We start from the raw sequence: 14,764 nt of genomic DNA on the forward strand, positions 1-14,764 counted from the left end.
GTACCAAGAAGTTTCAATTTAAAGGTACTTTGGAATTATCGATAACGTTTGGTCATGTTTGATTTAGTCTGAGCTGTTTTCTATGTTAGCCTCTGCCTTGGTCAGTCATTAAATAGCCTAAAAGTGGTAAAAGTTGCCCTAGTTTTGTATTGAAGGAGAAGGCAGGAAAATAATCGTAAGGGGAGAGATGACAAGAGGGTGTAAAGAGACAGCCTAAGCATCTGTCAAAGCTGATCAGGAGATGCAAGAGGTAGGAGAGATCCTATGAACAATTTATTAGCCCTGCATCAAATCTAAGTCCTCCTATGGCAAGGAGAAATCTGTTGCAGTGTGGTGTACTTGGCTGGGCTATTCAGTCAGGAATTCTTCTGCACCTTGAGTTTTCTAGCGTGCTTCCTCACTTTGGAAAAGATGAACACTACCAAAATATTAGAAAAAGAATAAATCTCAACCAGAGGGTAACACACTTTTGGCAGTAAATACAGGCAACTAAAAGCAATAAAAATCTTATTCTGCTTAGATCTGAAAATACATGGTAATAGCCGTTATAACTACAAAGGCTTGTCTTGACCTTGGTCTTTCAGAGACCATGGGAGGGAATGAAAGAAGAGATGGGGAAAGGCAGAAATGGAGACACCAGGAAGAGTGAGGGACTGATGGGGCAGTGTGGGGAGGGACTGCTCATCTACTAAGGGTTTTTACATATGTCCCTTTCTTCTTCACCCCTGGGAAGATTTGACTGACTTCTCTATGACTTGAAGTGTACTGTTCCTCGGAGATTATTTGCATCAAGCCATGTCCTTTTTGAAAACTGCAAATACCTCTGAGAAGTATTACTGTGACTTAGCTGAAATCTGACATGGATGTGATACACAGAGTGTGTTGGGAATGGAGGTGGGTTGAAGACTGCTGTGGGCCGGAGGGGTGGTCTACAGAAAAAAATGATGGGAAGGGACCAAAACCCTCTGACAAAATTGTAGGTAAAGAATGATGTACATCCTCTCATCTTCTATTCTTGGGACCCATAATTAGGTTGGTACTAGAGCAGTGTTTGAATACAGAATGGGGTAAACTTGTTTTCATAAGCTAGCCATGAATCCCACAATAGAGAATCTGTCAAGACAATGAATTCTGACTTCTAAACGGTTAACAACTTCCAGGACATGACCTTCATGAATTGAGACTGGCTTCCTTTGAATTTTTATACTTTATAAAAAGTTGCTAGATATAAACATTTTGTAATTACTCTGATTTGATAATACTCTGCTTTGCTGAAGCTCCCCCCACCCCCGTAAACTGTGGAATACTCACAGGCTCACAAGGAAATGAACCTTAGATGAGCTACAAAAAGAAACAAAACAACAATGGTGTACTGCTCTTGTTAAAAAAAAAAAAAAAGTATCCAACTTTCAATTCTACTTACAAAATATAAAAAATCTAAAGTATAGAACACAACTTCTTGCTATCTCAACGATTCATTGCTTGTTAACATCAAATTGTTGATCTGTTTCTAAACTTGCATTATTGTCTAATGAGCAAAAACTGAAGGCAGAGAGTGTTTTGTGGAACTGGAAAAACACCTTCTGAATTCTGTGGTGATCTCTGGATGGCATAGCGAATGATAAGGTTCTTTCTTTTAGATTGCCTAAATAAATCAGGGAACCCTGTCTTCCTCTTAACCTTGTAGATAGTTATATATTCCCAAGGAAGACAAAGTTTATACCAGCACTGAATAAAGCTGTCAGTTTTAATACCAGCACTGAATAAAGCTGTCAGTTTTAAATCCTTACTTCCACCCTTAAGAGTTGATGTTTTAGGGACAATATTTTCAATTACGAATAATTTTTAGGAGCTGGGAAAATTAAGACATATCTCTTAGCAACTAACTCTTTAGAATGTGTGTGAGTGGGCTTGACTGAGGAGTTTTAATCACTATTATAATTTAAGAAATATTAAATATACTGTAAATAATAAGATAAAGATTCCAAATTAATTTTCTAGTAATAATTAGGAAAATAAATATCTGGTTAAAATATGCCTGAATTAAAAGACCTCAAACAGAGGGCAAATCTACTTGCCAGAGAGGAGAAATATTTTAAACTGAAAAACTTCATTTCCTAGACTTCATTCTGTGTCCTTTTCTCCTGTAGTTTTATTTTCTTCTGAGACTAGAGTGTGTATGAACAATACCATAATTTCGTACGATTGTTGTTTAATATTTTCAGATTTAAAATGATTTCATCATCACCTCCTTTCCCACCCCTTCCAGCTGTCTCCCTAACCCCACACTTCCTGCTCCCTTCCCTGAGAAGTCTGTTCATTGGACGGTGAATTCTTGAGTTCCTTTCTTCCAAGGGTGTTGATATAGAATGAGTTGTTTTGTTTTCTTAAAGACAAAATGTTATACCTTATGTTCAGATAATTGTGGAGCATAGAAATGTGTGTGCAACAAGGAACTAAGGCACCATTTTTTCTTTCCCTTTTCATTTTTGCGTTGGGAACAAAAGCAAAGACTATTGGGACAGTCAGGGTGGCCGGTCTTAAGTCATTTGGCACTATCTGTATCGGCCAATACCACTGGGGTACTATGTGTCAAAGGCTGCCATGCCACAGACTTAAAATCCTGCCATGAAAGAATGTCCTTCCTTTAGAAGTAGGGAAGTGAAGGCACAATAGTACCTTACATGAGGAAGTTGGTAAATACCAACCAGAAAATCTTGACAACGTAGGAACAATTTTGAAATGTTCTGGAATATTTTAAAGATTATGACACCCAAGAATACATTTTTCCAACTGTTTTCTTCCCTGCCGAACTCATAATCATAATATAAATCTTCCTCCAATTAATCATGTCTGGTAATCATGTCTGTGTGTACATCAGCTTGACTTACCAGCAGATATTTCTTTAGCTATTGCATTTTTTAAAATGATGGATCGTCCGGGTTCAATCCCTGGTCGGGGAACTAGATCCTGCAGGCATGCTGCAACTAAGACCCGGTGGAGTAGTAAATGACCGATGTAGTTATAAATAAATAAATAAAATGATGGATCAATGTAATGTTTTCAAAGGAGTGGCCCTTGAAAGTGACTCATTTGGGGACGATATTGCAGGCAAAAGCATTGGGAAATAAGATTCAGAAATGTGTCAAGGAATATAGAGTCTTCTGAACTTATGTGCAAATTTAGAGTTTCACTTGTGTCATCCAGATACAACCTTAGTATCCAGAATGGCCCCAGTGCTGATTAGTTAGGGAGCAACTGGGTGTTCTCTGAGTCACGGGGGCTGGTGGTGGGGAAAATGCTATCAGCTGGGTTGGCAGACATACTCTAAACCCTCCTAGTGTATCTCCTTGGGAATGGAATGTGAGTCTTCTACACAATGATGTCATAGACACGGCCCACTCTGCCGAGCCATTCTCTCACAGCCTGGCGAACTCTGATGTCAGTTACGTGACAGGTCAGCTGGCTGATGCATGGGAACACTGCTGGCTGGAGCGCTGTGAAGGTCTGGTCCGGAAGGATCTGAATCTGATTGAGAACTGTTAGCACCATGTTGGTCCATGCCTAAGAGAGAGGGATTAAGAGAATCAGCCGTTTTCTCCAGCAGTTTCATTTGTACTCAAGTATGGCTAATATGCAAATGAGTTTTCTCAGGCTTTAGGCTTCAATACATGTAGTCTTTACTAATTTAAGGCACTTATAATAAAACATCAGTTTAAGTTCATATATATATATATATAAAAGGACTAGCAGAGACTCATTTCACATTAGGAATACATTATTTCCAGCTTTTACAGAATACAGAAATCTTACTCCTCAGATTTTTAAAAACTCTCTTGCCTTCTCATGATGAGATTTTCATAGGCCATATGACATTTTTAATCAGCAGTCTCTCTAATGTCTAGAAAACTTGGAATAGGTCTACCTTAATTTAAGGTAACTTTTGAAATCATAAGCAAATCTCCAAGCCATGAAAAAGCAATTAAGGTTTGTTATTTGTCAAGAAGGTCATCTGTTAAAGAATAACCTTACATCTCAGTTTGACTGGATACTTTTACAAATACAGTCTAAGATCATTTTTGTGGATTCTGAACTATGAAGTTTAGTTCTATGTTCAAGATACATCAGAGGAAAAATGTATCTTGCAAGATTCATACTAATTCCAAGTTTATGTTCATTCTAAGAATACATTCCTGTATAGGTCCATAGAATCCTAGGGCCCAAGAGCTCCTATCTTACTATGCTTGCAACAGGAATCTACAACTTAATAAACGTCCAGATGGCTTTTAAAGGGCTCTCCATGAGTTTAGATCCTTCTATCTTTTCCCATCTCATCGTTTCTTAAGTTGAATGAAACAGTGCCCCTCTTCTTTACTTCTCAAGCTCATTTTTGGGAGGTACCATAGAATTGCAAATATTAATTATATAAAGGAATAGGAACACTCTGAAAATGAGAATTTTTATGTGCTCAGGACGGGCTAGGAAAACAATTCATTGGAATAACCACATAATATGCACTTTGCCTTTTCCCTTTACATAGTTCTTCATAACTACAGAATTGCTTCAGGGCTATCTTCAAATGATTAACTGGCATTGAGTCCTGGGTTTAAGTCCATCCATTTTCTAAGCTTTGGCGTCATCTTATTTACACCGGTGGGTTCCTAATTCTCAGTAGTATCTGTTATAACCCATAGAAACAATTCCTGAAATTATATGAGAATACAATTTCAGTTTCACAAGGATATACTGATGGATCCTATGTCTTAGGGGCAGGCAGTCTCCTGACTGTGGAGGATCATAACGTGTCTGAGTGCTCCCTGAGGGGCACAGGTGTGTCACTGGTACCCAGCTTCTCTCCTGCATGGCTGGCTGTGGAGCCTTGCATCCTCCGGTGGGGGGCGGGTACCCACCTGGATCTGGGCTTCGGCGTCCCTTGCAGAGACACTCCGGGAGCTGCCGGTGGAGCCCGAGCGGGGCCTCTTCTCCTGGCGCAGCAGCTCGGGGCCAGCGCTGAAGGAGTGCCGCATCTGCCCCTGGTCCATCAGGTGCTGGGGCCGCTGGAGCAGCGGGGAGCCTTGGCCCCTGGGCCCCAGTGGCTCTCCCTTCTTCTCCACCTTGACCTCTTTGGGGAAGGTGGGCAGGTTATGCTGTTGTTTCCTCTTCTTGTACTCGGTCATCAGCTTTGAGATGGTCTTGTCAGCTGCCATTGTGTAGATTTTGTTGCCGGCGTTCTCCCACCACTCCTTCTTGCGGCTGGGGTCCTTCTTCTCTACCTTGGGACTCGGGGGCAGCAGCAGCATTTCCCCGCTGGTCCCCCTCAGGCTCAGCGGCTCGCCCGCGTGATCGCGGGTCTGACTGCGGTCATCCTCGGAAGGTGTGTCTTTCCCCGAGAAGCCCCCAGTGGATGGGGTGGATGACCCCGACTGGAAGGAGGGAAGGATGAAGAAAGGGTCGCTCTTGAAGATCGGTGCCTCCTCCATACTGTTTTCCAGGTCCAAGTGCATCTGGATGTAGTTATTACACAGCTCCATGCACAGCTTGTGAAGCCTCTTGACCAGCCACACCCAGTCCGCGTTGCTGATGGGCTGGACACTGAGGGAGGGCATCCGAGCCCTCCACTGCCTCTTCTCCTTGCCTCTAGGGGGGCTCACCTGGGCGGTCTCCTCAAAAATGTCTTCATCTTCTGATGAACACTGCTGGGAGGAATCTGTGCTCCTCTCATCGTCCTCAAAAAGGACCTTCTTCACTTGCTCAGCAGTGATGGTTTCTTGGTTGCCGAGAACAGCACAGACCAGTGCGTGGAAATAAATGTTAAAACTCATGGCAGACTGGCGGTAAAGGTTGGCAGCGCCCCCGATGCCGGACACTTTCTTCAGCAGGCACTTCAACCCAGGGCTGGTGTCAAACTCTCTGGCAGTCCTGTAGGAGTCCAACAGCAGGTCAAAGATGACGGCCAAGTTCTGCATGGAGATGTATCTGAGGAAGCCAGCCAGCTTGGTTTCTGGCACTTGGATCTTCTCCTCCCCGGGAGAGGGGCCTTTGACAAACTCTTCTAACAAGATATCATATAAGTTCTGGAGTAACACTTGATGGGATAGTAAACTCACCACAATTTCCCTGAAGGAAACACTTCAAATGAAAAGAAAGGCATTGATTAGTAGCCAGCTGCCTTATATGAGTTACCTTAAAGCAATTCAGACCTTACACAAACAGAATGACTAGGCAAAATTACAAACTAAGCTACTTGTATTTTAATGTCTTTCTTCAAAAAGGACAAATTTCTTGGTGCATTACAAGATGACAGTTTTAATCATGATTAATGGAATTCCTGACACTTTTAAAATCTGGGAGCTATAGAATTAATATTATGATATTGAGTTAACGATTCTCAACAAGACTTAGGAAACAAATAGAACAATTTTATTAAAAAATCTCTAACGTAGACACAATTATGTTATATGACCTGTTTTCTTTCATAGTTATGAGTAATAAAACAAATCAAGAAAGTAACAATTTCTGTTGAGTTATAGTAATTTTAATTGGCCTTTTCCCAACCCTTTGCCATTTTTCCTTAAACCCAATGCTTTTACTATTTTTTTTAAGTGACGGCTGAGGAATTTTTAATAAACAGAAAAATTAAAATATAATAATTAACATTATGCTTGGACATTTGAGTTCATTTTGTTTCCCCAGTTTCACTTTTTCCTGCATATCTAGGAATGAAGTCTTTATTTCACTAAGATAGGCTTAAGAGCTTAAAATCTCTCTTCTGCTAGTTATCTAGGAAATCCAAGAAATAGCTAATTGCAAGATTCCATGTTATTCTTTAACTGGTTGCATCATTTTATCTTGTGCAAGGATAGCCTCTGAAAGTACAAAGTCAGGATGTGACAGCACGTTGTATAACATACCCAGACAAAAGCAATATTCCATACAGGCTTGGGGGAAGAGAGAGGAAGAAGGAAGTATTTACTGGTCTGCACATTCCAGATATAGGAATTCTGACTACAACTGTCAAGTGTGTCAACTCTGCTAAGACACCTAGCTATGAGAATACCTGGAGAGATTTTTTTTTAAATTTAGAGTATAGTTGATTAACAATGTTGTGTTAGTTTCAGGTGTACAGAGTGATTCAGTTATACATATACATGTATCTATTCTTTTTCAAATTCTTTTCCCATTTAGGTTATTACAGAGTATCGAGCAGAGTTCCTTCCCTGTGTTACACAGTAGGTCCTTGTTGGTTATCTATTTTAAATATAGCGGTGTGTACCAATCTATCCCTCCCCTCCATACTTCCCCTCTGGTAACCGTAAATTCATTCACTAAATCTGTGAGTCTGTCCCTGCTTTGCAAATAAGTTTGTTTGTATCATTTTTTCTGGATTCCGCATATAAGCGATATCATATGATATTTGTCTTTCTCTGTCTGACTCACTTCACTTAGTATGATAATCTCCAGGTCCATCCGTGTTGCTGCAAATGGTATTATTTCATTCTTTTTAATGGCTGAGTAATATTCCATTGTATATATGTACCACATTTTCTTTATCCATTCATCTGTCAACACACAGATGAATGTTTCCATGTCTTGGCTATTGTAAACAGTGCTGCAATGAACAATGGGGTGCATGTATCCTTTTGAACCATTTTCCCCTGGATATATGCCCAGGAGTGGGATTGCTGGATCATATTGCTGGATCATAGCTCTGTTTTCAGTTTCTTAAGGAACATCCACACTGTTCTCCATAGTGGCTGTACCAATTTACATTCCCACCAACAGTGTAGGAGGGTTCCCTTTTCTCCACACCCTCTCCAGCATTTAATGTTTGTAGACTTTTTGATAATGGCCATTCTGAAGGGTGTGAGGTGATATCTTATTGTAGTCTTGATTTGCATTTCTCTAATTAGAGATCTTGAGCACCTTTTCATGTGCTTCCTGGTCATCCGTATGTCTTCTTTGGAGAAATGTCTATTTAGGTGTTCTGCCCATTTTATGATTGGGTTGTTTGTTGTTTTCAATATTGGGCCGCACGAGCTGTTTGTAAATTTTGGAGATTAATCCCTTGTTGGTCGCATTGTTTGCAAATATTTTCTCCCATTCTGTGGGTTGTCCTTTTGTTTTGTTTATGGTTTCCTTTGCTGTGCAAAATCTTTTGAGCTTAATTAGGTCCCATTTGTTTATTTTTCATTTCATTTCCATTATTGTAGGAGACGGAATGAAAAAGATATTGCTGCAATTTCTGTCAAAGAGTGTTCTGCCTGTATCTTCCTCTAAGAGTTTTATAATATCTGGTCTTAGGTTTAGGTCTTTATTCCATTTTGAGTTTATTTTTGTGTATGGTGTTAAAGAATGTTCTAATTTCATTTTTTTACATGTAGCTGTCCAGTTTCCCCAGCACCATTTCTTGAAGAGATTCTTTTCTCAATTATATAATCTTGCCTCCTTTGTTGTAGATTAATTGACTACAGTTGTGTGGGTTTGTTTCTGGGCTTTCTATCCTGTTCTGTTGATCTATATTTCTGTTTTTGTGCCAGTACTATACTGTTTTGATGACTGTACCTTTGTAGTATAGTCTGGGAGCCTGATTCCTCCAGCTCTGTTTATCTTTCTCAAGATTGCTTTGGGGCTTCCCTGGTGGTGCAGTGGTTAAGAATCCTCCTGCCAATGCAGGGGACACAGGTTCGAGCCCTGGTCCGGGAAGATCCCACATGCTGTGGAGCAACTAAGTCCGTGCGCCACAACTACTGAGCCTGTGCTCTAGAGCCCGCGAGCCACAACTACTGAAGCCCACGTGCCTAGAGCCTGTGCTCTGCAACAAGAGAAGCCACCGCAAAGAGAAGCCTGCGCACCGCAACGAATATTAGTCCCTGCTCTCAGCAACTAGAGAAAACCCACGTGCAGCAGCAAATACCCAATGCAGCCAAAAATTGAATATATGAATAAATAAAAAAATTTTAAAAAAAAGATTGCTTTGGCTATTTGGGGTCTGTTGTGTGTCTATACAAATTTTTTGTTCTAGTCTTATGAAAAATGCCATCGGTAATCTGATAGGGATTGCACTGAATCTGTAGATTGCCTTGGGTAGTATAGTCATTTTGACACTATTGATTCTTCCAATCCAAGAACATGGTATATCTTTCCAACTTTTTGTGTCATCTTCAATTTCTTTCATCAGTGTCATAGTTTTCAGAGTACAGGTCCTTTGCCTTCTTAGGTAGGTTTATTCCTAGGTATTTTATTCTTTTTGATGTGATGGTAAGTGGGATTGTTTCTTTAATTTTGCTTTCTGACTGTTCGCTGTTAGTGTACAGAAATGCAACAGATTTCTCTGTATTTATTTTGTATCCTGCAACTTTACCAATTTCATCAATGAGCTCTAGTAGTTTTCTGGTATCATCTTTAGGACTTTCTATGTATAGTGTCATGTTATCTGCAATCAGTGGCAGTTTTACTTTTTTCCAATTTGGATTCCCTTTATTTCTTTTTCTTCTCTGATTGCTGTGGCTAGGACTTCCAAAATTATGTTGAATAGGGCTTCCCTCGTGGCACAGTGGTTGAGAGTCTGTCTGCTGATGCAGGGGACATGGGTTTGTGCTCCGGTCTGGGAAGATCCCACATGCCGCGGAGCAGCTGGGCCCGTGAGCCATGGCTGCTGAGCCTGTGCGTCTGGAGCCTGTGGTCCGCAGTGGGAGAGGCCACAACAGTGAGAGGCCTGCGTACCGCAAAAAAAAAAAAAAAAAAAAAAAAAAAAAAAAAAAAAAGTTGAATAAAAGTGATGAGAGTGGACATCCTTGTCCTGATCTTACAGGAAATGCTTTCAGTTTTTCACTGTTGGGTATGATTTTAGCAGTAGGTTCATCATATATGGCCTTTATTATGTTGAGGTATGTTTCCTCTGTGCCCACTTTCTGGAGATTTTTAAAATCATAAATGGGTATTGAATTTTGTCAAAATCTTTTTCTGCATCTATTGAGATGATTATATAGTTTTTATTCTCCAATTTGTTGATGTGGTGTATCACGCTGATTGATTTGTGCATATTGAAAAACCCTTTTATCCCTGGGATAAATCCCACTTGATCATGGTGTATGATCTTTTTAATGTATTGTTGGATTTGGTGTGCTAGTATTTTTGCATCTACGTTCATCAGTGATATTGACCTTTAATTTTCTTTTTTTTGTTGTTGTATCTTTGTCTGGTTTTCGTATCAGCATGATGGTGGCCTCATAAAATGAGTTTGGGAGCGTTCCTTTCTCTGCAATTTTTTGGAAGAGTTTGAGAACGATGGGTGTTAGCTCTTCTCTAAATGTTTGGTAGGATTCACCTGTGAAGCCATCTGGCCCTGGTATTTTGTTGGGAGTTTTTAAATCACAGTTTTAATTTCAGTACTTGTGATTGGTCTTTTCATATTTTCTATTTCTTCCTGGTTCAGTCTTGGGAGATTGTACCTTTCTAAGAATTTGTCCATTTCTTCCAGGTTTTCCATTTTATTGGCATATAGTTGCTTATAATAGTCTCTTATGGTTCTTTGTATTTCTGTGGTATCTGTTGTAACTTCATTTTCATTTCTAATTTTATTGACTTGAGCTCTCTTCCCTCTCTTCCTTGATGAGTCTGGCTAAAGGTTTATCAAATTTTTTTATCTTCTCAAAGAACCAACTTTTAGTTTCACTGATGTTTTTATTGTTTCCTTTGTCTGTATCTCATTTGTTTCTGCTCTGACGTTTATGGTGTCTTTCCTTCTACTAACTTTGGGGGTTTTTTGTTCTTGTTTCTCTAGTTGCTTTACGTGTAAGGTTAGGTTATTTGAGATTTTTCTTGTTTCCTGACGTAAGATTGTATTGCTATAAACTTCCCTGTTAGAACTTGTTTTGCTGCATCCCATAGCTTTTATATTATCATGCTTTCATTTTCATTCGTCTCTAGGTCTTTTTTGATTTCCTATTTGATTTCTTCAGTGATCCATTCGTTGCTTAGTAGCATATTGTTTAGCCTCTATGTGTTTGTGTCTTTTAGTTTTTTTCTTGTAGTTGATTTCTAATCTCATAGCATTGTGGTCGGAAAAGATGTTTGATATGATTTCAATTTTCTTAAATTTACCAAGCCTCGCTTTGTGGCCCAGCATGTGATCAATCCTGGGGAATGTTCCATGTGCACTTGAAAAGAATGTGTATTCTGCTGCTTTTGGATGGAATGCTCTGTAAATATCAGTTAAATCCTTGTGGTTTAATGTGTCATTTAAAGCCTGTGTTTCCTTATTTATTTTCTGTCTGGATGATCTGTCCATTGATGTAAGTGGGATGTTAAAGTCCCCCACTATTATTATGTTACTGTTGATTTCTCTTTTATGGCTGTTAGGAGCACCTCAATATATAAGGCGGATACTATGTTGGGTGCACATATATTTGCCATTGTTATATCTTCTTGGGTTGATCCCTTGATCATTATGTAGTGTCCTTCTTTGTTTCTTGTAACAATCTTTAAAGTCTATTTTGTCTTATATAAATATTGCCACTCCAGCTTTCTTTTGATTTCCATTTGCACAGAATACATTTTGCCATTCACTTACTTTCAATCTCTATGTGTTCCTAGATCTGAAGTGGGTCTCCTGTAGACAGCATATATACACGTGTTGTTTTTGTATCCATTCAGCCAGTCTGTGTCTTTTGGAGCATTTAATCTGTTTACATTTAAAGTAATTATTGATATATATATTCTTACTGACATTTTAATTGTTTTGAATTTGTTTTTGTAGGTGCTTTTTCTTCCCTTCCTCTTTTGTTCTCCTCTCTTGTGATTTGATGACTAACTTTAGTGTTGTGTTTGGATTACTTTTTCTTTTTTGTGTGTGTATCTATTGTAGATTTTCGGTTTGCAGTTACCATGAGGTTTTTGATATAGAAGTCTATATAAAAAGCAAGATTGTTTTAAGTTGCTGTTCTTTTAATTTCAAATGCATTTCCAATATCCTGCATTTGTGATCTCCTCACAATTGCTGGTTTTCATATATTTGTGTGCAGATTATTTCCTATTTTTGTACATTTGCCTTTACCAGTGAACTTTTCCATTCATAATTTTCTTGTTTCTAGTTGTGGCTTTTTCTTTTCTGCTTAGAGAAGTTCCTTTAGCATTTGTTGCAAAGCTGGTCTGGTGGTGCCGAATTCTCTTAGCTTTTGCTTGTCTGTAAAGCTATTGATTTCTCTGCCAAATCTGAATGAGAGCCTCGCTGTGTAGAATACTCTTGGTTGTAGGTTTTTCCCTTCCATCACTTTAAATATATAATCCCACTCCCTTCTGGCCTGCAGAATTTCTGCTGAGAAATCAGCTGATAACCTTATGGGAATTCCCTTGTAGGTTGTTTCTTTTCCCTTGTTGCTTTTAATATTTTTTCTTTATCTTTAATTTTTGTCAGTTTGATTACTATGTGTCTCAGTGTGTTCCTCCTTGGGTTTATCCTGCCTGGGACTCTGCATTTTCTTGACTTGGGTGACTGTTTCTTTTCCCATGTTAGGGAAGTGTTTCGCTTATCTCTTCAAATATTTTCTTAGGTCCTTTCTCTTCTCCTTCTGGGGCCCCTATAATGTGAATGTTGGTGTATTTAATGTTGACCCACAGGTCTCTTAGGCTGTCCTCCTTTCTTTTCATTCTTTTTTCTTTATTCTGTTCCACAGTAGTGATTTCTATCATTCTGTATTCCAGCTCACTTATCTGTTCTTCTGCCCCAGTTATTCTACTATTGATTCCTTCTAGTGTATTTTTCAATTCAGTTATTATATTGTTTGTTCTTTAGTTCTTCTAGGTCTTTGTTTCTTGTGTCTACTCAATCTGTGCCTCTATTCTTTTTTTCAAGATCTTGGACATCTTTACTATCATTACTCTGAATTCTTTTTTAGGCAGATTGACTAGCTCCACTTCACTTAGTTGTTCTTCTGGGGTTTTATCTTGTTCTTTCATCTGGGACATATTCCTCTGACGTATCATTCTGTCTGACTTTCTGTGATTGCAGTTTCCATTCCACAGGCTGCAGGGTTGTAGTCCTTCTTGCTTCTGCTGTCTGCCCCCTGGTGGATGAGGCTGTCTAAGAGACCTGTGCAGGCTTCCTGGTGGGAGGGACTGGTACCTGTCCACCAGTGGGTGGAGCTGGATCTTTTCCCTCTGGTGGGCAGGGCCATGTCAGGGGGTGTGTTCATCGGGCAGCTATTTATTCAGGAAGACTTTAAGCAGCCTGCCTGCTGATGGGTGGGGCTGTGTTCCTTCCCTGTTGGTTGTTTGGCCTGAGGCATCCCAGCACTGGAGCCTACAGGCTGTTGGGTGGGGCCAGGTCTTGGTGAGAAAATGGCGGCCTCCAAGAGTGCTCACACCAATGAACATTCACCAGAACTGCCGCCACCAGTGTCCTTGTTCCTGCAGTGAACCACAGCCACCCCCCACCCCCAACTCTGCAGGAGACCCTCCGATACTAGCAGGTAAGTCTGGCCAGTCTCTTATGAGGTCTCTGCTTTTTCCCCTGGGTACTGTGCATGAGCCCTGTGTGCATCCTCCAAGAGTGGAGTTTCTGTCTCCCCCAGTCCTGTGGAAGTCCTGCGATCAAACCCCGCTGGCCTTCAAAGCCAGATTCTATGGGGGCTCCTCCTCCAGACCCCCAGGCAGGGGAGCCTGACGTGGGCCTCAGACCTTTCATTCCTGTGCGAGAACTTCTGTGGTATAATTGTTTTTCAGTTTGTGGGCTGCCCACCTGGTGTGTATGGGGTTTGATTTTATCACGATTGTGCCCCTCGTACTGTCTCATTGTGGCTTCTTCTTTGGATGTAGGGTGTCTTTTTTGGTAGGTGCCAGCATTTATTTGTCAGTGGTTTGTTCAGCAGTTAGTTGTGATTTTGGTTTTCCCATAAGAAGGCATGAGGCTCATGTCCTTCTACTCCACCATCTTCAAACCCAAAGCTTTTAGAATCTTACTGAAGTCGGTTTATAGGCACCAAACCAGTTTTCCAGGATTAAAAATGTTAATGCTTTAGGTACATATGTATAAAAGCTTTAGTGCTTCCAGTGTGGGAGATAGAGAAGGTCTGAAAAGTTTTTTAACTTTAGAGGTGTTACGGGGCTAATATTTTCAAAGAAAGAAATGAAATTGATAATTTAATTTGCAGCTTTCTAAAACAAACCTAGGAGAGAAAACAGCATTCACTCAGCACAGGCTAATTCCTTTCTGCATCCTTGTCTGCCAGCACAGATGTGGGACTTCTTTGTGGGCCGTGGATGTGCATTTGGGGGAGGTGGGAGAGGGTGAATGCTCCCTAGACATCTGGCCAGATCTCCTGGTTGAGAAGCAGGTGCAACCCGCCAGTCAGTCATGACAACTTCCTAATCAATCAGGGCACAGCCCTGATAAGGCAACATTAGAAGTGCATGCTCACGTTTTGGTGATCCAGCCCCTTTTGTTTGGCTGGATTCCTGTACTAAGAAAACACTCTCAATTCCAATTGCAACATTTTAATCCACCAATGTGGTTTTGGGTTTATGGCTTCCCATTCTTTTCACTGCTCTTAGAATTTCACGAAAATAGCTTATGCCATGATGTTGCAAACTAATTCCCATAACTGGATAATGACAAAATTACAACTCACTCATACTACTGATTTCAAAAGTCCAACTGTTACATTAATACTTAAAAAAATTTATTTATTGGAGTATAGTTGATTTACAATGTCATGTTAGTTTCAGGTGTACAGCAAAGTGCATCAGTTACTATATCTCATACATA

General features: G+C 40.1%; 1 protein-coding gene across 1 annotated transcript in view; it reads right to left on the bottom strand.

Moving 5' to 3' along the window:
* Nucleotides 1-1,795: 1,795 nt before the first annotated feature.
* Nucleotides 1,796-14,764, bottom strand: part of ARFGEF3 (ARFGEF family member 3) — a 181,759-nt gene continuing 168,790 nt past the window's right edge. Inside the window, exons 33-34 of the mRNA XM_032651324.1 lie at nucleotides 4,911-6,129; nucleotides 1,796-3,564 (exon numbers count right to left, since the gene is read on the bottom strand). Coding sequence (XP_032507215.1) covers nucleotides 3,373-3,564; nucleotides 4,911-6,129 — 1,411 coding nt within the window. The 3' untranslated portion in view covers nucleotides 1,796-3,372. The remainder of the gene's footprint in view (nucleotides 3,565-4,910; nucleotides 6,130-14,764) is intronic.

This window comes from Phocoena sinus, chromosome 12 (genome assembly GCF_008692025.1).
Source record: "Phocoena sinus isolate mPhoSin1 chromosome 12, mPhoSin1.pri, whole genome shotgun sequence".
Classification (NCBI taxonomy): Eukaryota; Metazoa; Chordata; class Mammalia; order Artiodactyla; family Phocoenidae; genus Phocoena; species Phocoena sinus.